The sequence below is a fragment of the Sminthopsis crassicaudata genome, chromosome 5, assembly GCF_048593235.1.
Source record: "Sminthopsis crassicaudata isolate SCR6 chromosome 5, ASM4859323v1, whole genome shotgun sequence".
Lineage (NCBI taxonomy): Eukaryota > Metazoa > Chordata > Mammalia > Dasyuromorphia > Dasyuridae > Sminthopsis > Sminthopsis crassicaudata.
In genome coordinates, this window is record NC_133621.1 from 200449629 (window position 1) to 200476935 (window position 27307).

Sequence of the window (27307 nt, forward strand, 5' to 3'; positions counted from 1 at the left end):
TTAAGTCTGAAAGACCAGTTTGATGCTATTATAATCATATCCCAGCTTTTTCTTCTGATAACAATTTTCTAAAATCAGAGAAAGTAGTTAGTAGAGGACTTGAGCCCAATGCAAGTATATCAGATTTTGCTATTTTCAATCTGAAAACATGAGGTCATTATATTCAATCTAAGCAATTAGGTAAATGAGCATTTGGCCTAGTTGTCTGCCTATTACTAAATATAAATCTTAAGAAATAAGATCCTTACATGTTTCAAAATATTAATTGGTGGGACTTGGCTGTTATTCAATTGATTATTGGAACCAAATAAGAAAAACAACTTCAGTGTGGTTTGGAGAAAAGAATTTTAGAGCAAGCAATTTTCTTAAGACAGATGTGACTTAGGAAATATTTTGTTTTACATTGATGAAAGTCATTTTTATTAAGTTTATTACTAATGTGGAAATAACATCTGTTTGCCTTATGTGTCCCTGTGGTATAAACATGTTTTCTTATAAACAATTTGAGAGTATTGTTCTGGACCTTCCTAAGTCTTTTATTATAATTGGAGTAAAGTCAGTCTCTTCTAAGTAAATTCATTTTATGCAACCACTGAGCCTGGAAGTAGAAAGCCTCTATCTACAAGAGTGTTATTACTTGTATTTTCATGCATAAGATTGAATCCTCAATAACATTTAATCCTCCCAAAGTAATTGGAATTATAGTAGAAAATTATGAGAAAGCAACAAGGTCAGACCATTTTATATGTCAACTGTAGATGATTCTGGTGGAACATGAAAAATTTAAATCTTTTTCAAGTGATTTTTATGGGTCCTTGTTTGATGTTCTCCTTTTAGATTTGTTATCGATTAGATTAGAATGATGAGTTTGATTTTCATAACATGAATTAATATAATGATAAATTTTGAGACTCATATTAACCTAACCCCCTGAGCCCATCATCCTCTCCACCCAGTGTCTAACCCCTTTTAAAATACTTTGGTACCTGTATCTTTGGCCACCTAAGTATCCCCTTTACTCTTTACAACACTACAGGTCTTATCTTCCTTCTTACTAGATTTGTTTCCTCTAAGGTTCAGCTGATTCATTTTTACATGGTGGCCAATACTGGATACCATCCTATTTGTGATCCTGAGACTCAGCACCTACAAAACACTGCTTCAACCAGCTTCTGGGCCTTCGAGCTCATCACTCCTCTAAGGAGAAAGGCAAGAACAGTTCTATGTCCAGTCTCAGAAAGAAGCAGCTTTAGATGATGAGATCATCGCTCCATGCCCCAAAGACTTTGAGTCCCATTTGTTTGGGGGGGGGTGGGAATGATGGAGTGAATGGAATCCAGCAAAAGATCAAGTTCCTGGCAGCAACCCAGTATCACTCTGAGTGGGCTCCAGGGAGGAAAACTATCTCTTCCTGCTGCAGGAACAAATTAATCCTGTAGAATTATTTTGTAGGAACAGAGCTATCTTGTACTGATGTCCACAATTACTTTATACAATCTGGAGGTTAAGCTCTAGACATCAAGTCCCGAGGCTATCTTGAATAAATAAGACATTAGGATATAAACTCTAAGAGAGTACTGATTGAGACATTCTTTGTATGTGTATCTCTAGAAACTAATAGTAGGTTCTTAGATACTTATTGATTGATAAAGGAGGCAGGGCACACATAAAGTGCTCACATCCATTTCTCCCATATCCAGAATAAAGACAATCCTGGACCCAGAACACTGAAAATCAATACAGCATAGGAGGATACAAAGAAAATTGTCCTCCCCTTAGGGGAGTTTTCATTCATCTAGGAGGGATACAACAACTACCAAGATCCACAGAAAGATAATGTGAAGGGAGAGAAACACTAACAACTGGAGGATCCGGAAAGCATACGGGGATGATGGATGTGCTAAGTTTGAAGAATGTTAGAAATTCTAAGTTAGAAGTTAAGAGACAGAACATTCTGATAAGGTACAAGTCATGGAAATAGGGAGTCCTCCCAAAAGCATTTACAGGCTTAAACCATCTCTAACTCAAAGGACAAAGCTGCACTGTGTAGCTATAAAGCTATAAAGCTCCTAGGGGAGCTAGCAACTTACAAGGGGAGAGGTGGGACTTTTTAGGGGAAATTGTCCATTTCATCATATCTTATATGTTCCATCAAATTCATGTAGACATGATGAAATAGATAATTTCATAGGAAACCAGGAAGACCTTTTTGAAGCGATACAGAGTAAAGTGATCAGAACTATGAGAGCAATTAATAAAATAAATATAAGGAAAATTTTTGATATACTCTAGAACCCTGATTAATGTGATAAACTGTGAATCCAAAAGAATGAAATTGAAAAATTCCACTCACCTCCTGCTAAGGAAATGATGTATTTTAAGAGCAGAAAAAGACATAATGGATGAATTTGTTTTGAGGTCTATATTTTGGGGGTTAATTTTAAAATTTATCAATGAGGGATAGTAGGTGGAATAGATTAAATCTTTTTAATTGAAAAAAATTAAATTATTGATTTTGTCACTTAGCTTTATCAACTCTCAATTTTCTTATTTCTAAAAGTAAGAGAATTAATCTAGTTGACCCTTTAAAGTTCCCTTAATTTAAAGACTTCTGGGCATTACATCTGACCTGTTACAGCACCTTTGAACCTTTCCTTTTGCTCTGTAGATGAACTTTCTTTTATGATGTCACATTGTTATTTGGAGGTGACTCTGGCTGTTAAAAGCTAGGCCAGTAGAGTTCTAACTTGGGCAGACTCTACCAGGTCAGATTCAATCTCATCTGAATTTATTTTTGGATTCTATTCTTTATCAGATGTAACATGACTCATATTAGTGACTTACTAAAAAACAAACAAACAAAAAATCTAAACCAACAACAGCAACAACAAAAACTACCGCCATTTTTTAACACATGGGATGGACAAAAAGAATTCTACAGTTATGTGATAGTACAGTTATCCCTTCCACACTGAGACTTTTCCATCATAGTTTCAATATATCACAGGTTGGCATGGGAAATTTTGGAAAGTTTGATGAAGGGTACAGATGATTTGTGAAAGCCAACAGATGACACAGAATCTCTTACCAAATAATTAACCCAAATTTTAAAATAAGGTACTGTAACACCCTATAAAAGAAAAATAAAATTCAGACCTCTTTTCTGGTATGAAGGAAAGGCCAAAATTTTTTTTTCATGGATTTTCCAGATTAAGGGAATACTTAATTTGTGGATCATGTGAAAGAGATCACTGTAATATCTTAAACATTGCACTCATAATTTGTTCCAATCATCATACAATTAAAATTTTATTACAAAATCACATAGCCTAACATTTTTAATTGGATGAACATCTCCTCTGGTTGATTTATGAAGACATTCCATATTTGTTTTGTGCCAACTCTTTTTTTCCTGTGCCACTCTTTTTTGATACTTTTTATATCTACTTTTATAAATAAACTATAAAATCACCAGAGAATTTTCAGTCTTTAAGAAGGAATAAAATTATTTTTAGTTTGATGTTTAGTTTTGATGTTTTAGTTTGATGTAAAAAAAAATAAGATGGAAATTCTTGTAGGAGATATCTTAATTACTTTTATTTCCCAATAAAGATTTTGATTACTGGTCTCTTTTTGCTGCTTTTATCTACAATTACCTATTCCCTACTAAAGTGTAAACCTGAAGGCAGAGACTATATATATATATATATTTATTTATTTTTTGACTTTGAATTCCCTATAGTAACCCGCACAGTCCATTGGACACAGGTGGTACATTGTAAACATTTGTAGAGAGAATGAATTGTCTTTCAACCTGTTCAGGGCAGATGTTGGATTCTACTAAGGACAAATTCTGATAAAAACTTTAAAATAATCCTTTCTCTTTGCAAGTATGATCTTCATGCTATATTCAAGCAATCTGTTCATGTTGATAAACTGTCATTTAGAGGAATGGATATTCATACAAAATAATACTATCAAATGATGAGGAGCCACCATGAAGGGACAGTTAATAAGATCCAGCTAAAGAACACTTACCAGAAATAGAAGAGATAACATAATATTGTCTGTCTGCAAAGGAAAAAGGAGATGAAAAATGTTTACTATTGAATTCTGAGACTGTTAAATAAAGATACAGGAAAAGTCTGAGTAAGGTATTTTATTCTTTCTTCTGGAAATGTAAGGGATGTCACAAGATGTATTCTGGAAGAATAAATAATCTGACTCACTTGGAAGTGGGGACAGACTTTTGGATAATAACCCTGGCAAACTCATGATAGAAGGTGTTAAGACTCCTAAAAACCTATTTTAAATACAAAGCACTCCCAAACTTCTGAAGAAAAATCAAAACCCAATACAATACAATATAACTTCGAAGAGTTTTGTCATTGGAAAGACAGAAAATATCCTTTATTTCTCTATAGTTGGAATCACAAAGTAGATGCTACAATTTATGGCTCAATCTAGAACCAGACTTTCCATGAAGGTTAATAAGGTAAACCTTTTTCTTTCTGGAAGATGTATACCCCTTTTCCAGTGGACTTGACTAACTTAAGCTACCATTCCACAGAATGAAGACTATAGGCTATGGGAATAACCAGGAATCACAGGGAGAAAGCTAACTCAGCACTGAATGTAACAAAAACATGCAAAAAAAAAAAAAAGCTCTCAGACCAAATTTAAGTAACAAGAAATGTGGAGCTAATCTTTCTTAAAATGGAGAGTAGTCAGTGGCTGACCTGGTTTTATCCCATAGGGAGTAGGGGAGGATTGTTCCATGGTCTGTGCTGTTGTTTGAGCCAGGACTGTGAAGGACCAGTTTCGAGCTGTTATTATGACTGTTGCAGAAGGTGGTTCTGATGGTATCTCCTTGGAGACTGGTTTCGGGACCGTACCTGCTAATGCTGGAGATTCTGTGTGTATGGATGATGGGAGGGAGATAGAAGCTGACATCATGATTGTCTCTGTTGTCACTGTGGTGCTTGACTTGGAAGACTCCGGTTTGACAGTGAAGCCTGATATATTGAGAATGTAAAATATTTTAAAGCAAATCCTATTTTTGTGTCAGGGATTGGAGTAAATGCTGACTTAGAAACAGAATCCAATAAACAGGATATAGTTCTGACCCTACAGCACTAATCTAACATTATCCTTTGCTCCCTGAAACTAACCTTTTGGGACATCCCTGGGGGTGTCATATTTCAGCTCATGGGGAAAGACTACCAAAATTCTGGAAAGCAGAGAGATCTATTATTATTCATTCTACCACAATGTAAGGAAAAGGATACATAGGTATAGATATGCATAAAGAAGCATTTCTACCATATCCAAGAAGCAAAATACTTAGGAAGTTTTATTTTAAAAACCAAATACTTGCTATATTTATCAAAGATGCCTTGGATTCAAATTTGTAAAAAAATTTCTAAACCTTGAAAAAAAAAAAAAAGAGAAACCTTTAGTTGCCCAATTTTCCTAGCAGAACTGAAGACTGACTGCTGTATTCAGAGGACTCTTGTTCTGACTTTGTGTTAGAAAAGCATGAGTTGGGAGACCTAGTTTGACCATTCCTTTGTGGAATACACTTGCAAAATACTAATATAATGGGATTATTTTTGCCAGTTTCCATAAAAGGAATCATAATTTAATATATAACTTTCTAATATAGTAGCATTATAAAATACATTTATAATATAGTTTTGGATAATGATGAACTCATTTGTTTGCTGACGCCACTGTGAAAGTAGCTTTTTGAAAAGCAACGTCCTATGTTTTTTTTGTTCTATCTGTTTTATGTCCTCTTTTACATACTTTCCTCGCTATAAACTCAGTGTAGAATATTTTATTTTGCTACCATTCCCATTTGTTATATATTGTCCAAAGAAATGTGCCAAAGCACCATTTACATGATATCATGTAAATATGGTTGATAGATATCTTAGAGTACCAAAATTAGCACATATCAGCTGGCTGGCTGAGTTTTTGACCACAAAAATTTCAGGCTCAGAGCTAACAATTTTTGATCAAGACAATTTTTGATATAACAAAAGTGAAATCCACAGAAAATTCCCAAGCTTGTTTTTGTTCTAAATATCTTCTTTTAAAAATAAACAAACCAGAACTGTTTGCTGTTAACTGAAAAAAAACCAAAAAAAACCCAAAAAACTAATCTCTTTTCACATGGTGACTGTATTAATAGATAATGACATAGATGAGGAGGAGAAAGCAGGAAAAATAAGGGCCTGGATGATATATAAACACCTATCTCTAGCTAATCTACAAATGACTATAAAGTAATTATATGACTGATTAAGAATTGAGGGTATCATTCCAGAAATTTGTAACTAGAAATATAACTTATTCTTAGAATGAACAGCCCTGAAAAACTGAAATGGAAGATTATCCCAGGCTCAACTGAAATGTGATAACATTTATTACTACATACATCATAGCTAATGATGATCATTAATCTGATTTGAGGTCTCTTAAGTTTAACCTGAGCCACTCAACTATAATGCCAGTTATGAAACATAAAGCCAGGATGTAAAACAACTGTCAAGTTTCCTTGATTTTTTTCCTTTGAGGCAATTGGGGTTAAGTGACTTGCCCAGGGTCACACAGCTAGGAAGTGTTAAGTATTTGAGATCAAATTTGAACTCAGGTCCTCCTTACTTCAGGGCTGGTGCTCCATCCAGTGTGCCACCTAGCTGCCCCAAGTTTCCTCAATTTTAAAGAACTGAAATTAAGATGACAGATTTTTCCTTTAAATTTTAAGTTGTAACTAGCTTTTTACAATTTTGCTAAGTTTCCTAATCACAATTTGTGCATTTTGTTGATATAGAAATAAAGCCAGTGGAACTTCAAAACATGAAAATAAAGGTGGTAGCCGGAGAAAAGAGTACTACAATAGCATCTGATTCAGATAGTCCTACCTTTTCCAGTAGGGATGGGGAATTTCCTTGTTGACATAGTTGACATAGTTGACATAGTTGTCTGTAGGTGAACCAGGGTGGGATCTCCTAGAGAAAATTAGATGATGTTTATGGCTGAAGTTTGAATTGTGATAGTTCAGAAATGTAAATACTTTTGTTATATATTTTTTCTTTTTAGCAAAGAAGTAGTGACTCTCTTTTTAGGTTAATTGCCTTAAAGATACAAGAAATAAGCTAAAGATTGCCTTGAAATTTCTTTAGCTTGGATTATAGAATTTTATTATTTTGGGTGTCAGCCATGACTTATAGGGATAGCAATTTCCTCTGAGGGTAATACTATCAGCAGCAGTGGGAAGACACTAGGAAAAAAACCTGATCTCTTTTACTAAGACATAAAAACTAGGAATCTGTGTGCTACAATTCTGCTGGGTTCTGTGATTCTCCCATTGCTTGAAAAGACCATATCTCTTCATTTGCTCCTCAATTATTTACCCACCTCAACAAAATCCAGCATCCTGCCTCTATCCCCTTTTTTTTTTTTTTTTTTTTTTTTTAGCAATTTGTATCTGATTACTGCTTCTCAGCTTTGTATAATCTTTCTGGTACTTCTTACCCAAATGGGAACCTCCTCTTCTCAGATGAGGAAGCCTTATTCAGCCTGTGTCATGAAGGGACATAAAATATGTAGCAGGTCTTTTTCCTGGCTTTGTACCCATGTCTAATTGTCATAAGCACTCTGGAACCACTACTTTTCAAGTCATTTCAATGGGACAGGTCAAGGAACAGCTTATCTTAGAGCTTATAGCAAGAAGATGGCTGACCTGGATAGGATGAATCTTCTATTTAGCAATTTTGGGAAACATGATCGCAATTCCTACCTATTTCTACCTACCTAATTCAACTCTATTAGCAATGCAAAAGGTGAAGGAATGCTGACAAGACTCCTATTAACCTATTTTATGTCTAACAAAGAACTCTAAATCATTTGTACTTTGATCATTTAGTGATTTATATAGCTTTTTGTATGCTCTCCCCCACTAAACTAGGAAAGCTGTTGCAAAAGGGCCACTTACTGATGCATTTTAGATTGGTCTCTGTCCAGTGGGCTGTATTTGACGTCTGGTCAAGTTTACACTGAATAAGGTTGGATGTCCCAGCTTGCCGTTTGAAGCCTGAATTACAAACATACCGCTCCCTGGATTCTATGCTGTGACTCTTAACTTTAATATCTGCATTTTCAACAGATTTGGGAGTAGGACATGTCACATCTGTAAAAAAAAAAAAAAAATTAAAAAAGAAGAAAATGGAATATTTTGGTCATTGTTACTAGTGGGCCCATTAAGACAATGCGAGGTTCTAGAAGGTTGATTAAAAAAACCAAAAAACCAAAAAAAAAAAAACAAAAAAACAAAAAAAAAAAACCCAAACAACTTCTGTGGCCTAAAAATCTTTCTGAGGATCTCATAGCTCCATTTTAGTGTATCAGTGACCTTACACTGGTAGTAGCATAAGTATAGGGAAAGCTGAGGTAATGGAAGATAGTTCTTCATATTTGCTAATCTCCTGGCAAAGGAAAATAGAATAGGTTAAAATACTGATTCAAATCTTTCCTAATGCTAAGTGTCTCAGTTTTTGCTCCTATAAAATGGAATAATAATAATTGTACTAATGTTTAGATGGATATTTAGAGGAAAGTATTTTGCAAATCTTAAAGTGTTACATATAGAGTGACTGAACACTTTTCATATACAAGGTATTGTGGGGGATACAAAGAAGAATCAGGTCTGGTCCCTATTTTATCTAATATAAATTGCTATGAGAATTTTTATTCTTTCTGTTATTTGCTTGCATTTTTGTTTTCCTTCTTGGGTTTTTTTCTTTCTATATCTGATTTTTCCTGTGCAGTAAGATAACTGTATAACTATGCATACATACATTGGAATTAACATATATTTTAACATGTTTAACAAGTATTGGACTACCTGCCATCTAGGGGAGGGGATGGGGGAAGAAGGGGAAAAGTTGGAACAGAAGGTTTTTCAAGGATCAATGTTGAAACATTACCCATGCATATGTTCTGTAAATAAAAAACTATAATAAAATAAATTAAAAAAATTTTTAAAAATAAATAAATTGCTATAAGTCTTGGGAAAGTGAGCATATGCAAGATCTTGGAAACATTTGGAATATGTCTATTACAATGATGCAAGGTAGAGACTCTGGTGTATTCCTTTAACAGACAGTCAATCAATAAACATTAAGTATGTGCTATATGTCAGATACTGTGCAAAGAGCTAGGAATATAAATACAAATAAAAATAAAGACAAAACAGAAAAAGTTTTTACTGAAACCAAAATTAGTAAGTAAAGAGGTAAATTTTATCTGAATAGAAAGAGACTGTGGAAGTTCTGACAAACTCTGTTCCTTCTAGTCAGCTCTATTGAAGAGAAATCATACAGGAATTCAAAGTGTAAACATCATTGGTTCAAAAGATCTGTAGCCAGAAGGAACCTTAGAGGTCATCTAGTCTAACTACTTTATTTTACAGATGAGGAAAATGAGCCTTGGAGATGTTTGGTGACTTTCTTGAGGTCACACAGGTAATGAGTGGAAAAGCCAGGATTTGAACCTAAATTCGGTCTCTTTTTTTGTAACAGCACACTCTACCATACTAATGCTTTAATGACTTTTATGTTAACTTAACTCTATAAGCTTTTTTTGCCTGCTTTCATCTAGGTCATCTTCTACCATGATATTCCACTAATCACTGCCATACAGATACACTTTTTAAATCATGTGGCCTATCCTATTGCTACCTATCCTCACTCTCCAAGCCAATCTTTCCCTCACGCCTTATCCTCATTTGGCTGACCTTTATACTGATAGTGTCCCTTGGGAGTCCTATTTCATTGTTATCAAACTTCCTTTTTTTTTTTTTTTTTTTTTTTCCCCCCTTTTTCTGAGGCTGGGGTTAAGTGACTTGCCCAGGGTCACACAGCTAGGAAGTGTTAAGTGTCTGAGATCAAATTTGAACTCAGATCCTCCTGAATTCAGGGCTGGTGCTCTATCCACTGCGCCACCTAGCTGCCCCATTATCAAACTTCCAGTGATCCTCCTCCAGTCATTCTATCTTCTTTAATTAACTAAAACCTGGTTATCAGCTGTAAAGTTGGACATATCTTTTCTCACTCCTTCTACCTCTTCAAACCTAGTCTTTTAAGACTAGAGAGTGATTAGCACACTCTTTGCTTCCCAGTATCTCTGCCAACATTACTCAATAAGCTCTTATTTGAATTTTTTGGAAGAGGTCTCATTTAAGGTTAACACTATCCAACTATAGAATTTATTTCCATTTCTTATTGCTAGCATCTATCAATATCCAGATCACTTTTCCCCATCTTTCTCCCTCAAAATAGCATTTATCTCACAGTCCCCATAGCATTCTTTTCCTGCCAGCATCCTTGGAGGCTAAATTATCTATCTTGAAAACCATTCTAACATCTCATCTCACAAAACTCAGAAAAGCTACATACACATACACACACACACACAGAGTTATATAAAGAATTATAGAATTGGTGAAAAAAAATGATTGAAATATAAATGGAAAGATTTCATGGGACTCTAATAAGAAAGAATCTAAGATTTGTCATATATAAACTTTAATACTTCAATTCAGTCACAGCAAACTTCCAAAAGGAGTAAAGAAATCTCTTATCAAGAAATATGAATTTGATCATAGTGGATTTTTCAAGGAGGAAAATTGGAAGCATTTACCATGAATTCATAATTATGTCAAAACAAACTCAGCATGTTCTGGTGATTGGATGATTAAGAAGCAGACAGACTATGAAAAATTTATAGAGACATGTTGTCGAAGGAATTCATAATTCCTTCTCCTATACAAAGAGTTGGAGTTCAGAAAACAGTTCTTTTCTAAAACTTCATGTAAACATATGTGTCCTATGCCATGTACTTCTGCCATAAGTTGCCATTATTGCATTCTACTAGTGGAAAAAAGGAAAAACTGAAGAATTAATTCTTAAGAATAGGGATGTCACAAGAGCTGACTCCCAGAAATGTGGAATCAATTTTGGGTCCATAAGATACGTGGCCAATTCTGAGCCAGTTAGCCATAAGAAATTCCTAGTAATCTATCAGTTGCTTTCGTCCAACAACTCATACCCTATAATCTCCTCAACTTCACTGAGAAACATTTAAAATTTTATCAGAAAGTAATAATGGCTCATAATCTATTATTTTATTAGTTAAGAAAATCCAATTTGAATATAGGCTCCCTTTAGCTATTTCTTTTACATTAAAATAATTCATAAAAATAATATTTATGGCAACAATTTGTGTTGTTAATAATAGAACTAAGTACTACAAAGCACTTTTTTTTCCCTAATAGGATGTCTGAAGAAAAGACAATAGTAATTCTTAATGGAAATTGACTAAACTCTCCATGAAAATGCAAAAGAGTAATACAATGGTTCAAAAAGAAGAATCCAGCAATAAATTGCTTAAAAGAAACAATTTGGAAAGGCTGAAATAGAGTAAAAATCAATCAATGAACATTTATTAATGTTTATTAGGTCTAATGTGGGCCAGATATTACATACTAAGTACTAGGGATACAAAAAAGACATAAAAATTCGTTTCTGCTCACAAGGAGCTTCCAATCTAATGGGAGAACAAACAAAAATGTATGTAAAAAGTTATGTAGTTGATAAATAGGAAATCATTAACAGAGGCAAGGCTTTAGAATTAAGAGAATTTGGGAAAAGATGCCTGTAGAAGATGGTATTTTAGCTGGGACTTAAAGGAAGTGAGCAGATAGAAATGAAAAGGAAGAACATTAGAGGATAGCCATAGAAAACTCATAGAGCTAAAAAATGCAATGTCTTGTTCATGAAACAGTAAATTTCCTTATCTGCAAATGAGATGGAGATGACAAACTATTCCAATAACTTTTTTTTTTCACTAAATAATATTTTATTTTTTTCCAATTACATGTAAAAATAGTTTTCAATATTCATTTTGCTAAAATTTTCAGTTCCAAATTTTTTTCTCTTCCTCCCTTACTTCCCCCCTCTCTAAGACAGCAAACAAGTCAGTATGAGATATACATGTACAATAATGTTAAATATATTTCCATGTTAGTCATGTTGTGAAAAAAATCAGAAAAAAAGGGAAACCATGAGAAAGAAAAGAAAGAAAAATAAATTTTAAAAAGTGAAAATAGTATGCTTTGATCTGCATTTAGTCTCCATAGTTTTTTCTCTAGATTTGGATGGCATTTTCCTATCATAAGACTTTTGGAACTGTCCCGGATTTTTCTGAGAAGAGCTAAGTTGATCATCAAACAAAATTGCTATTATTGTACAATGTTCTTCTGGTTCTGCTCACTTCACTCAGTATCAGTTAATATAAGTCTTTTCAGGCTTTTCTCACATCTATTTGCTCATTATTTCTTATAGAACAACAGAATTCTAAAAGAGGTTAGATAGGATTGAAGAGTCAGACGAGAATGAAATGCCAGTGTCACTGGATTTAAAAATAAGTTGTAGGAGGCAGCCAGATGGCACAGTAGATAGAGCACTGGCCCTGAAGTCAGGAGAATCTGAGTTCAAATCCGACACTTCATACTTCCTAGCTGTGTGACCCTGGGCAAGTCACTTAACCCCAGTTACCTCAGGGTGGGGGGGAGAATTTGAGGAGAATGAAGATTGAGAAAAGACCATTTGGACTTGACACCTAAGAAATCATTAGTAATTTTGGAGAGAACTGTTTCAGTGGAATGATAAAATCAGAACTTGGATTATAAGGAGTTAGGAGAGTAAGAGAAGAGGAAGTGGAGACACTTATTGCAGATGGCCTTAGAGGAATGGCAGAAGAAATGTGAAATAATAGTTAGTGAGAATGGAAAGCTCAAGTTAGGTTTGTTTGTTTTTTTTTTTTTTTTCCAAACTGGAACAGACTTGTATGTAATTTGTCATTTCAAGAATGATATTAACACTATTAGACAAACTTGAATTGAAACAAAAAAGTATCTAAAACAAAAGTAGTATAAGGGTGAAAAGATCTGGAAGAGGAGACTTCCTAGTGATTAGGAAAGAGAAAGGCTTAGGGTAGAATTTCGAAGACAATTGAAGAAAAGAAGGTTAATTGAATGAAGAAGCAAGATTCATATATGCTGCCATCCCATTTATACAGCCATCCCATATGGCAAATAGTATTTTTAGAGAGGGGGAAAATCAGTACAACTGATCAATACATTGAAAAAGTCCTATAATTTGTATAATGTGTAACACCTGTGGAACTGCCACCTCCACAAAGGGATAGATTGGGGATTGTCTTCTCATATCACTTCATTTGCATCTTAACTGATCTTTATGATAAATTTAACACAGACAAAAAATACTAATCTTGCAATGCTATTTGTTTGCATAATAGCTTCTAGCTGTTACATTTACTTTTGATTTTCATATCTTATTATTTGCATTTGCATTGTATGGTTACTGTATATATTGTTTTCTAGGCTCTGCTTACTTCACTCTGCATCAGTTTATATAGATTTTTCCATGTTTCTTTGTATCCATCACACACATCATTTCTTATAGTACAGTAATCTTCCATTTTGTTCAGATATCAGTTTGTTTAGCCATTCCCCAATTCACAGATATCTACTTTGTTGCCAATTCTTAGTTACCACAAAAAGTGCTTTCATCAAATATCTTAGAACATATAAGGATTTTTTTCCTCATCAATACCTTCCTTGGGGTATGAACCTGGTAATGAAGTTTCTGTTGCTGAGATCAATATTAGCTAGTGCTGCCACGAATTTCTTGCAAATGGCATTCTACTTGACACTTGTCAAAATATAAGTGGCTTATTGTTGAGCCACACTTGCAACTTTTCTCTATATACATAATTTTCTTAGTGATAGCCTACCTCAATGGAATTGAAGTTGTAAATGGGATATTAGGTTTGATATTACTCAAACATCTGTTAACAAATGCAACTGGTTTCATGTGAACATCACTTTCTAGGAAGGAAACTGCTCCCAAGCTCTCCAAGCTGGCAAGACAAAAAGCTTTCTTGGATCAGAATAGGTCATTACTGGCACATATATAAAGCAAGTTGACCAAGTCTTTAAATGTTTGTTTATACATATCTATCTATATACAAATGTCAATTTCAAAACAACTTTGTCTTTCCTGCCTTTCTGTTTCTATGTCCTTTTAATCATGTATGTTTGAAAAAGTCACTTGATAGATTAGCAATAGAGCACAGCTTAAATTTTTTCCCAATAGTGACCATTAAATTTGAAGAAAAAAAAAGTCTTTAGTGTGAAGATTTTTTAGCTGTGGATAAGTCAGGAAAGCCCCTATTTTCTCTGGGTTGATGCTCACACATTTCTGTGATACACTGTGACTCACATACTTCATGGAGACTCTACAAAAGTAATATTTGCTAATTGAGAACTTCAAGACATTTTCCTCTAGTTGATAAAATATTTTTGATGATGTCATGAAGGTACACCATAATTTGCAAGTGATTCATGTCACTAACTACTTTTTCCATCGATGCCAAATGCCTCTGGGATGCTTTGGAGCATATATTTAAACTGGTAAAATCCAGGTGGATGGAACTTTTGTCATTTCCTGCTATTTGTGCTCAAGTGTAACTTCATTAATCCAACACAGAAAACCAGAGCCAATCCAGACAATCCAAGACATTTTTGCACCCTTATATATTGATCTGCTTGGGAATGGTAGTCTCTGTCTCTGTCTCTGTCTCTGTCTCTGTCTCTGTCTCTGTCTCTCTCTCTCTCTCTCTCTCTCTCTCTCTCTATATATATATATATATATGTATATATATATATGTATGTATGTATATGTATGTATACACACACATACACACACACAAACACACACACACACAATCTTTCTATTCTTTGGTAATATCACCATGGGTTATATTAGACTTCTTGATGATGCCATTTACCAGCAGGTTCTTAAAATATTGTCTGTCAACCATAGACAAATGGATCTTTCTAGATCCTTCATGAAATGGGCTTGAATTGGTAAGCTGGATTTTGTGAGTTATTTCCTACATATTTAGAGAGAATACATTTGTCTTCTTGTGGAACTTCTATTCTGCTTGCCTTGGAGAATTCTTCAAGTTCACTTCAGGAATGGAAGACTGAGGTATACCATTATAGGGATTACTATAACTTTATTTTATCCTCTTGTACACCAACTTGAAAATTCCATGAATGGCCAAAATGTGTAGATATTGATAGATATTGAGTCTCAATTTATTGTTTGCAGTGCTCTTGAACAGTCTATAATTGGTTCCAAGTGATGCTGATACTTCACCAACACCTGTACAAATCAGGGCTAGAATGTCACTTATTTTGACATCAGAAATATTTCCAGGAAATTCCTGTCATTTCAACACATCCCAACTACGGATAGTTTTTGTCATTCAGTCCTTCAAAGCTAAAACCTAAAAAAGGTTGTATGTTTTTTCCAAATGTTTCTCATAAAATGACTAGTCACTTGTGGTCCAATGTCCAGAACAGTAGAGTAATCCATATTCTCAATTTTTATAGGTACTACTTTATGAAATCCTATGAGACTAGGTGTAAAAGAATAGTAGAATTGCTTATGAGATCGTTGTGATTGATGGGCTGGGGTGACCTCTTTCCTAGGTCAAACTTCCCTTTTCCTAAAACTAGTATAGTACTTCTCAGCCTTTAAAGTCCCAAAGCTTCATTCTCTTTTCTAATGCTTTTAGGCTCATGTGGTCATTTTCTCTACAGTTGCAACAGATGTCAACTCTATTTCCTTGAATCGTTCTTCGGTGTTTTCTAATCTAAGAAAAAGTCCAGGACTTTTCCAATAATACTACCGTATGCATGGTTCAAGGCAGTCCCTATTAATTCAGGTTCAATGTTGGGATGAAATGAGGCATTCAATATTTAACAAATTAAAAAAGATGACTTTGCCCAAATATAGAAAGAATATAAATAAAGTGGCATTTAGTTTTTTTGGACACTTCCAGTCTGTTCTCCACACTCCCAATCATCTCAGATACCTACTAAGTCTGAGAAGTCTAGGCTAGAATATTTTATGTTTTTTTAATGAGGAAGCTATGTCCAGAAGGCTGGGGCCAATCAAGTTGTGGGGGGAAAAGAAGCTATATATTTATTCCAAGCTGACCTCATTCTCCATCTCAGTCATTATTGTCTCTATATCTAATAATTTCTATAATTTTGATTTCATTAAAAACATGTTTTATTGTGTCTCATTTCTACATCTACAATGCAACAAATACGGAATATAATTGACTTTATGTTTCAACCTTCCCAGAGTATTTTCCAAGTTTTTGTAAGCAATTTTGCCATGTTATATCTGGATTTCTGGCCATCAGGTCTCAGTGGAGGCAAAGGGACAGGAAAAGTTGCAATGGGAGGAGGAGGCTGTGCCTCTAAATAAGAAGCAAATGTTTCTCTGGGTGCTCTGCCAATTTAAAACAAACAACATTTCCACTGAGATTCTCTGACAATATCTCTTTACTATCTTTTCCAATTTTGCAGTACCACTAACATCCATGCAAGCTGGGTTTCCCATGTTTCTTCCTTAGGGCATGAGTCTCTCCTGAGAAAGTTCCCAACTTGGACCAGCAGAATTTTCCTGTGATGATATATATGTCTTGTCCTATTCTTGCCATCAGGAACATGTTTCTGCTCCACATAGTGAGCTTCTTCTCTTTTTCACTTTATGGAGAAGTTTCATTGTATGACTTGAGGAAAATAAATATCACTAACGATACCTTTAACATCTTCTAGTATCCAAATACACCTGGCATTGGGAAGTTCTCCCAGTTGTCACACTGAGAGTCTTAGGGGACTTATATTGTCTTAGAGTTTTAGTAACAAGAAAAGACAAGTTCTTGGCCTGATAATATACATCAACATCACTTATATATTTGTTGTCTGTGACAGCTGGCCAAGATTTTTCCTTAGCATCTTGAAATAGTTGTGAACCCAAATGTATTTTTTCTTTTTAAAAATTTATTTAATTGCCTGTTTTTCTGTCTACAATTATTTTATTTTTATAAAGTTTTTTATTTTCAAAATACATGCATAGATAGTTTTCAACATTCATCCTTTCAAAACCTTGTGTTCCAAATTTTTTCTCTCTTCCTTTTCCCTACCTCCTCCCCTAGATGGCAAGTAATACAATATATGTTAAAAATGTGCAATTCTTCTACACATATTTCCATAACTATCATGCTGCTCCCCAAATCAAATCAAAATGGGAAAAAATGGGAAAGAAAACAAAATGCTAGCAAACAACCACTACAAAAAAAGTGAAAATACATTGTAATGATCCACATTCACTACCCATAGTCTTCTCACTAGATGCAGGTGGCTCTCTCTATCACAAGACCTTTGGAATTGCCTGAATCACCTCACTGTTTAAAAGAGGGACATACATCAGAATTGATATAGAAGTATATGTCATATATATATGTCATATATATATATATTATGAGTATAATCTTCTTGTTACAATGTTCTCTTGGTTCTACTCACTTCATTTAGCATCCATTCATGTAAGTCTCCCCAGGCCTTTCTGAAATCATCCTATTGCTGATTGTTTCTTATAGAATAATAATATTCCATAACATTCATATACCATTACTTATTAAGCCATTCTCCAACTGATGGATATTCACTCAGTCTTCACTTCCTTGTCACTACAAAAAGGACTGCTACAAATATTTTTGCACATGTGGGTCCTTTTCCCTTTTTTTTATGATGTCTTTGAGGTGCTGATAGATCAAAGAGTGTGTATATTTTGATAGCCCTGTGGGCATATATCCATATTGCTCTCCAGAATGGGTGGATCAATTCACAACTCCATCAACAATGTGCTAGTATCCCAGTTTTCCCATATCCCCACCCAAAATTCATCATTATCTTTTCCTGCCATCTTAGCCAATCTGAGAGGTGTGGAGTGGTAGCTCAGAGTTGTTTTAATTTGCACCAAATGTATTTTCAGGACTGATTTTCAAATGCTGCACTGCTAACCCTCTTTGCTCATCAGAGTCATTATCTTACTAAAGGCTTCTACCTCACAAGGATGGGAGGAAAGGCAGTTTCCACACTAACATCTGTGAACTATTCCCAATTTGAATTTCTTCTGGTAACTTGTTATATTCATATGACTCTGACAATTCTTGTAGCATATCCACAGTGACTTGTCCTAATCTCTTTCATAGGTAAACCATTTAATGTAAACAAATTGCTTCATTGCTTGTCCTTTAAAACATTCCTAACACCCTCATGTACGTATATAGGATCTATTCCAAGTATCAGTAAACCTTTTATGTTTTATGTATGATCAGGATCCTCCAATGTTGCTCCAAAAAGCCAATGGCTAACCAATTCCCCAAGAATAATATACGGCTTCCCAAATAATATAGTCAAATCTGATATATCTTGGCAGCCATTATAACAACCATCAAACTTATATGCATAAACAACATTCTGAGTACAGCTATACTAATAAAAACAGACACAAAACAAGTGGCATTCTATAGTGACACCAGATACTAAATATTATTATTTATAAATACTTGGATAATGGCCAAGGATCCTACTTGGTAAGATGTGAAAACAAAACAAATCCAAACAAGCAGGAAAAAAATTATATCCCATCAGAAGAAAATCCAAATAGCATAGAGTAACAGTTGATATTTAAAATTCTCCTAAAAATAGATACTTTGGGGGCTTTTTCAGCTTCTAATTCAAGTAATAAAACAATTAATAATGCTAACAAAATTGTAAGAAAATTATTAAAATCAAGATGAGAAATAAACTGAAAATATTGTTAAAATGAATTCTCTTTAATATCGAGGGGGAAAGGAAAAGGTTCCTAGAATATAACATCAGCTTGTGTCCATAAGGCAGATTTATAAAACATGATCCACATTCATAGTAATTCTGCACTTAGAAGGGTCTTTATGAAATGGTGTGTGATCATTCTCCCAGTTATAGAACAAAGTATCATTGGGCTATGGATTGAGCTTCTAGTCTTGTACTAGGAAAAGTCTCTCTCTCCTATGTGGTTCACATTTTCCCCTTACGCTAAAAACAAAGGAACCATGGGTAACATTAAGTATTTTCAAGACTTAATATTAAAGTTGACAAATTTTGCTTTAGCAAAAACCTACAATTAAGCAGAAGTAAAGCCCTTCTATTTCTCTGGTTCATTTGTCAGTTTTTTATGCTATTGAAGCAAATGCCATAATAAAAACTTAGTCGTACACTTCCCGTTTTGTCCCTTTAGAAGTGATCTTTCATGATCTTAAAGAAAGGAACTACAGATTTGGCAAACACCGATTGTTGTTGTGGGATGACCCCCCCCCCTTCTCTTTATTTTCCATAAGAATTGTAAAAATTTCCACTTTCCCCATAAGGTTAATTTAAAAGTATCCTTCTCTTCCCAAATCAGAAATAACTACAAATTCAAGAATTGTAGAACTATGAGAACTACAAGAATTATATTACAACTACAAATTTCCACAAATAGAAATAAGTCTTGCTTTGAGATCCTTTGATGTTTCTTAAATCCCATTTAAACACTTGGGATCTATCTTGTAATTCTGATATGTGACACAGATTTAATTTGTTATGGAAACTTATTAGCTGTTTTTCTCAATTCCCCATGCGTTGCTTCCTCTGACTGTATTCTGGGAAGCTATTACTCCTTACCCTTATTCGTTGGCATAAGGCCATCACTGTCAAGATGTACATGGTTAGAACACTACTAGTTCCTCATTTACCCTACATATAGAAGGCCTACTATCCTTAAATGGCTTGGAGGGAATTGCTCCATTTCATTTCAAGGCTGGGGTAGGGAAACCCTCCTTGGTTCAGGGCTAGGAGGGAATGCCACATCTTCTTATAGTCAGAAGAGAAATACCCTATTTCTGTTAAGATAGTTGGGAAAATATCCAATCAAAATACTATAAAAGCTTTTCATGAATGTTTAGTTAGTAGAACAGTATTTCTGTACTGCTTGATTGTCTCTCATTCTCAGCTGAACTCTAGTCCACAAAAATCACCTAATCCTCTGTATGAGACTCCTAAGGATTTGTCTTTCTTTCCTTTGTTCTCATTTAGGTTTAATTGCTTCAGGACCACTGCAGTCTACCTACTGATTTCCAGCACTAAGAATTAGCATTAATATATCTTTCTGTGACACTTGGAGTCATCCCTGTCTGACAAAATCCAAATAAACTAGTTGAATGAATAACAAACCAAGCCTTGGTCCTGAGTACCCTTAGTTCATGAGTCACTAGTCAAAGCTACAAATAAGGTTCCTGACAACTACATCTACACGAATGGAGTGGAATCAATTATCCCATCATCCCCTTCTTTACTAGAGAGAGTGAGGGCCAATTTCTGAATCCCTGCTTAAGTGGTAGGGAATAACTCATAATTCATTACTCTAATCTGTGACTACCTAGCTAGGTAACCTTTGTGATATCCTCATGAGAATGGTGCCATGATTCAGGATTCAAAGCAAGGGCTTGTTTGAGGAACCTTTTCTAATACTCCCTCTTCTCTTAGAACCAGTGTTGATCAAGGGTGTAAGTAGGCTACCTGGCAGCCATTCCTTTATGAGCAAGATTTCCTGCCCTCATAAAAAGAGTAAGAGCCATAGCCTGCCTCAGCAAAGAGGAACTTTCCTTCTATTCTATCCTTTAGATTTATGAGGCATTGACAAGGGCTTAGGAAGAGGATTCTTAAGTCTTGATACCTGAGTGAATGAATAATGAATAAATGAATAATACTTTGGAAGTACTCTTTAACAATACACAAAGTTGCTTATTATGACCAGAGTTGATTCAGAAGGAAAAAAAAAAACTAAATATAAAGACAATAGATCAAAAAACAAAAGTTCAGAATGGACAGAAAGGATAGAGATTAAAGAAGAGAAGGTAAAAAAATCTTTAGAAAAAAGAGATCTAGTTTTTGACCTCATTTCACTCATAATTTCTTCTTTTGTGATTTCATTGCCATTTTGACCTATTCTGAGGCTTCTTGATGTCATCCCATGAACTTTAGGGCATGCTATAGGAAACCATCACTCATCACATTCTATTTGCCTTTCTTCATATCAGCTAATTATAGGGTTTTTTTTCCCCTTAGGGTTTTACAAATTTTTCTTTCTGACTTGTAGGATTCTTTTTTGCTATTTTTCTTTCATTTATGTCCCCCCCCCCAGTATCTTCTTTGTGTCTTCTTTAATTATCTACCACTTACTCTGATGCCTCCCTCTTCACTAGTGCCCCCAAATATCAGAGATATTCCTATGGATAGAATTACTATATGAGGGGCAGCTAGGTGGCACAGTGGATAGAGCACCAGCCCTGAATTCAGGAGGATCAGAGTTCAAATCTGACCTCAGACACTTAACACTTCCTAGGTGTGTGACTGTGGGTAAGTCACTTAACCCCAGCTTCAGAAAAAAAAAAAAATTACTAAATGGGGGTTGGGCCAAAAATAATCCAGCAATTTATTTTATGCTCTTGCCATGGTCATATGAAGCAAGGGGAGAGTAGTCATTAAGTAGCCTTAAGTATAAGTTTTTTACTGTTAATTCTGAAGAATTTTTTTTTTTTTTTTATCTTACACTGTTCTCTGTTTTTCTTGAGGTTTAGCTCTAATTAATCTCCATTTGGTACTTAAATCCTTTGGAGATGAAAGGATTGGAGAGATATGCAGAGAGTAATTAATCTACCATCTTGCTAATAAAAGGAATAATGTATGGGGGAATGGGAAAGGATACAATGGTAAATATAGGGAATGTACAGTCAGAAGATATCAATAAACTGCATTTTAAAAATAAAAATAGCCATATTATACTGGAATACAGTAAATGATATCAGAGATAAAACCCTGAAATACCAAGGACAATGGAAACAGAAGATTAGAGAAAAAAGAAGTTAATAAAGAAAGTAAATGTCCCAAGATAAATGGGAATAAAGAAGAGTAACATGGCATAACAGATAGAGCCAGTATCTTTGCCAAGAAAACCCCAAATAGTTGTAAACAATTGAAACAACTTAAGAGCAACAAAAAATCTAATTCAAAGGTGTTATTAATTGAATATACTCTTTTCTAGAAAGATGGAATTTAAAAAAAACATTTCAGAACTACATTGGCTAACACACATACACATATACATATGAATATATATATATATAAATACACAAACATATTATACATACATATAGTTATGTTGTTTTCCCAAGAGAGTGTGAATTCCATGATAATAGAGACTATTTTGTGTTTTCATATGTTGTGTCTAGTGTATATCCATAATAAATAGTTGTGATTGATTAATCTTTCCAAATGTATTTTATTTCTGTTATAATCTCTTGTTCTTTAACCATCGAGAAGTAATATGATTAATTTTATTTTTAAAATTTTATTGCTAACTTTTAATTTTATATCCCCTATATTTCTCAGTCTTTACTTTCTTCCCACTTACATGCTTTTCCTCTGACCAGGAAGATGGTGAATTTGTAGCTTTCTACAAACCTCTAAGCAGAGTGGCATGGTACATACATTAAACATTAAATAAATACTAGTTGACTGACTGATTCTTCAATTATACTTTCTCCCTCACTCTACTTTGGAAGAGTATTCCTAAATACTATTATTGGAATAAGACTACAATTAAACAAAACACAATTTATTTCTCTTTCCCCATATCTTTTCTAGATTCAATCTATCATTATTAATTCCTCTCTGCTCCTAATATTTTCTTCTTCCATGAAATATAAAATTTTTCCAAAAAATGTGTCCAATTTCACTTTCTCTTTAGAAGTTTAGGATGGAAAGTGAAAGCAAAAGAAAGAGCCACTTTCTCTTCTAGTTCCTTGCCACTTATAGGAATATGGACAGGATAGATCCTTTCTGGATCACATCTTTCTCTTCCCATTGATTATCCCTAGAGGCAAGAACCTTCATTATGTCCCCACTGTAACCCACTCTCTTCTGTTTGGAAGCTGGAACTTCCTTGAGGCACCTGTATTTTAAGCGAGATGAATCTGGCTAATCAATGACTCCATTAATACCCCAGAGGTTGCATGTTTTTCTGCTATTTCAGAGCTCCTAAAAGTTGTCAATAACAGTAAAATCCATAACATTTCCTCATCATCTGTTTACAGACCAGCTAGAAAATCTTTAGCATTCTAGTTAGAGGTCAAAACTTTTGACTACTTTAATCCTGTGTAAAACAAACTAGTCACTAGTGTCCTCCACCATACTCCACATTACTTCTCCAAGCAATTAATTAACAAATATGAATTACAGTGAAATGATGGTGATCAGAGTTTATAGGAGACAAAATTAAGAAACTAAAGCGGTTTGAAAAACAGAGAAAATCACCTAGAAAGTACTTGTCTGTTTCAGGTACTCAGGAAGGCTGAATGGAAATTTAAATCTTTTGCAGCTCACAAAAGGTTGGTCATAACCTGTCTAGTCTATCTTCCTACCTTCCATTTCTCCCCCACCCCCTCCTCAGTTTTCTCAAGAAAAGAGACCAATCTTGAATTGCTAAATACCTACAGAGGCCTCTCTGAGCTCGTCATCCCCACACTGGCTGTTTCTACCAATTAAACTTTGTCAAGAAGCTCCTAATACAGCCATCTCTACCATGTGAAACTGGAATCTTTATTCCCATGACTGATTTAATTTCATCCTCTACAATTCTCTTCCCTCTTTCTTACCCACGGTCAGGGATCTTATTCTACCAGTTCCGTAGGCTTCCTCCTGATTTAAGCAACTTCAGGAACCTGAACTGCAGTGTTTCTCTCAGTCCCCGAGACGCATTCATAAAAGAGGAAACTTCTAAGTTGCTCAAAGCCATATAAGAATCCAATGATTCTGTCTCTCTAACAAATATTCTCCCAACTCTGTTAGAAACAGTGGTTTGCACATAGTAGGTGCTTAATAAATGCTATTGATTGTACTCGACTGTATTTCCTTCCTCGGTGTCCAGTATGGAGATCTCCCCTCTCCTGGAATTAGATCCCATCCTTTCCCAACAAGCAGAGGCTTTGCATTTTCTAAATCCTTTGATGTTGGTTGTCTTCCTTCTAACTTTTCCTCAAACCATAACCTAGTTAAATCGGAACCACCCATTTCTGCTCCTTAAGAGTGAGCTTTCAGTGCCTAAAAAACACCTGACCGAGAAACGCGACTCCCGTCAAATGTGACTGAAAGTCGAACGGATGACACTCCCGGGAGCTCAGCCCAGAGGCCAAGAAGTTGGTTCGGACTCCCCGGGATGGTTTCCGTTTGAGCTGAGCCTAAAGCTGGGCACGGACTGGCCCGAAGCCCAGCGGCTGCTTCTCCGGCTTGGGACAGCTCCCTACTTTGTAGCGCCCGCGCGTCTCCGAGTCAGGGGCCGGCGCTCGCGGGCGGCTGGCGTCGCGGACCGGAGGCGCGCGGGCTCTTTTATCCCCAGAGGTCGGACTCCCGCGCGTTCGGGACCGCACTGGTCTGGGAGGCTGCATGCCCCGTGCAGCTTCTAGCAACTCCTCCCGCGCGCTCGCGTCTCCTGCCAGTGTCAGCCGGGCGCAGACACGGCGTTTCTAGGGATGGAGCGAGCTCTCCTCCCAGGAAGCCTCCGTCCACGCTTTCCCCGGACGCTTAAGCCTGCTCTGCTTACCTCGCACGGCGCAGAGGGGCAGCGGCGGGAGGAGCTGGAGCCACAGCAGCTGCAGGGCGACGAGCCGACGGCGCAGAACGCGGCCGCACTGGGCCATCAGTTGAGCTTCCCGCCTCCGCTCTCCCCACCCCTCCGAGGTCCCCAGCGTCCGAGCGCCAGAGCGCCCCCCTAGGTGAGTGAGGCGCGTGCCCGCTCCAGCCCACGCTCTCCCGGTGGGCAGCAGCAAGCACTCTTCCACCGCGAAGCGGCAGCGGCTCCCGGGCTCCGGCTTCCCCCACTAGAGGCAAGGGAGAAGGAGGTGACGGGAGAGACGCAGCAAAGGCAGAAAAGAGACTGAGCCAGCCTTGCTGGTGGGCGGAGGTCGGGGGGAGGGGGGCACAGGGACGCTCACTTTCGCTTTTGCTTTTGCTTTGGCTCCAGGGAGGATTGGGGAGAGGTCGGGAGAAGCAGCTTCTCCAGCCTCTCCCTCTAAAAGGAGAAGTTCCTCGTCCTTGTCCCCATCCTGAACCGTTTCTGGGCCAGCGCCCAGAGGACCTTCACCTGTCTTAGCAGAGGCCGCCTCCCAAAGAGGAAGGCAGCGAGTGCTCCCGAGGCTCTGCCCCCAGCTTAGCCTCAAGCGCTTTCCTCCGCTTTCTCTGTCACTTTATCTCAAATACCCACCCAGGCTAATGGCACCAGGAAAAGTGAGAGTTTCCCGAGTATTACAATGTCAGCGATCACTTTTGTCAAGTCTAGAGCAGTGAAAACTGTGCGAGACTTAAAATTGCCTTAGCCAGAGCTCTCCTGATTGGTCCCTCCCCGCCGAAAGTAATCTCTCCTTCACAGTTTCTCGGAGCGTTTCCTCAAGGTTCCTACATCTAGAAATGGAAGGGACCCCTTAGATCCCTTAGGGGGAAATGGAGGCTCCGAGAGAGAAAGTGACGTGCCCAAGACCCTACAGGTGTCAGGCAGATCTTTTCTGCGGCTTCGTCTTTTCCCACTAACGCTCAGCAGCCGGATGGTTCAGGGGTTAGAGCAGTGCGCTTAGAAGCAGAAACACTCAGACCCTTACTGGCTGTGTGAGTCTTGGCAAGTCACTTAACCCTGTTCGCCTCAGTTCCCTTATCTGTAAAATGAGAAGGAAATGGCAACCCCCCCCAAATAAAACCCAAATGGGGTCATGAAGAGTGGGATATACTGAACCAAAACGGTAAAGCTAATCATGAGCAGGGATTGTGTCATTCCTGATATCTGAAGTGTCTGGATTTGAAGTTGAGAGTCATGTTCAATTCCCATGGAACCAGAACATCATGTTCCTGGCTGATTATATGACTATGGGAAGTAGCAACCTCTCTGTCTCTCTATAGTCTCATAATACCTGTGGCATTTTTATGTAGTCTACCTGCATTCTGGAGTGCATATCCCAAAGCTGTAATAGAAAGAGAACTAAATTCAAAACGAGGACACCTCCCGTCCAGTTACTCTCTCATTAATTTAATGTGCAGCTTTGTGTAGAAGGCATTGATGTCTCTCTCTCTCTCTCTCTCTCTCTCACTTTCTTCTTGTGGAGAAATAAGTATTTAGTATATTCACAATTGTGAATAAATCTCACAGTTATTGTGAGAATTAAATGAGATGAGTGTGTGAAAGGACTTAAAAATCCTAAAATGCAAGAAAGGTTTTTGTTATCTTATTTTTATCATTTAATGAAATTCATAGAGAGATTATCAGAAAGCAGCTCATTATCTTGCTATTAATTTTTATACTTAATTATATATGGCCTGTCTTTTTATTCATTTATTTATTTATTGCTGTTATTGATGGTGGTATTTGAACAGGACTATTGGGATATAAATTCATCTTCTACTGGCCCTACTGAAAGTATCTCTGGGACAACTTCAGTAACAGATGGGATAAGATAAAATGAAAGGAATTACAATATGCCTTTTGTCATCTCTGTCTCACATAAGTTTTAACTTTTTTTCTTCTACGTCTCTATGTCTTTAAAGCTTTTAATTTCATGTAGTTTGGAGATTATGAAAATTCATAGTATGAAATTATGGCTTTCATTTTAATTGATATTATATGTGTAAAGAATATAATAATAATTTAGATTTTTCAGAGCTACCATTTCCTCATCAGATTCTGTTAGGCATCAGTCTCACAATGCAGCTTGAAATAATAAATTCTTGATAACACTCTTTCATTTATGGTAAGTGAAATGGATCAAAGATTGTAGAACCTGCTTCTATTAGAAGTCTGATCTGGTCTCTAACAACTCATGGCTTTTGAAATAATCACTGAAGAACTGTTCTCATAGAACTCAAGAACACCCATATTGTTCTGCACTCAGGGGTTTCTCATGGGAATTCACTCAGGCCTTGAAAATGTTTGTATCATAATCCACTTTCTTCCCACTTATAGTTTCTGTATAAAATCTCTGCTTTTACTGCAGCAGGAGAGCTTTTGGTTTGTAAATCATACTTCTTACTCCAAAATTTTTAATTAAAATTAATTAAAATCTACCAAAAACCTGTCTCTAGGCCAGTTATTCATAGTTTGGAAATTAATACCGTAAAATTCTGTTAACAATAGGATAATACATTTAGAGATGAAGGTGACATAAGAGG

At 36.1% G+C, this 27307-nt stretch overlaps 1 protein-coding gene across 3 annotated transcripts in view; it reads right to left on the bottom strand.

The window, feature by feature from the left end:
• The window catches only part of IL15RA (interleukin 15 receptor subunit alpha), a 41429-nt gene extending 16003 nt beyond the window's left edge, over window positions 1-25426 (bottom strand). Inside the window, exons 1-5 of one of the 3 annotated variants that reach the window (XM_074269442.1) lie at window positions 24699-25426; window positions 8003-8197; window positions 6930-7016; window positions 4740-5015; window positions 4039-4071 (exon numbers count right to left, since the gene is read on the bottom strand). In XM_074269442.1, coding sequence (XP_074125543.1) covers window positions 4039-4071; window positions 4740-5015; window positions 6930-7016; window positions 8003-8197; window positions 24699-24795 — 688 coding nt within the window. In that variant the 5' untranslated portion in view covers window positions 24796-25426. Of the gene's footprint in view, window positions 1-4038; window positions 4072-4688; window positions 5016-6929; window positions 7017-8002; window positions 8198-24698 lie in introns of all 3 variants that reach the window. The other 2 variants (XM_074269445.1, XM_074269443.1) reach the window with 2 other exon arrangements.
• Window positions 25427-27307: the final 1881 nt, after the last annotated feature.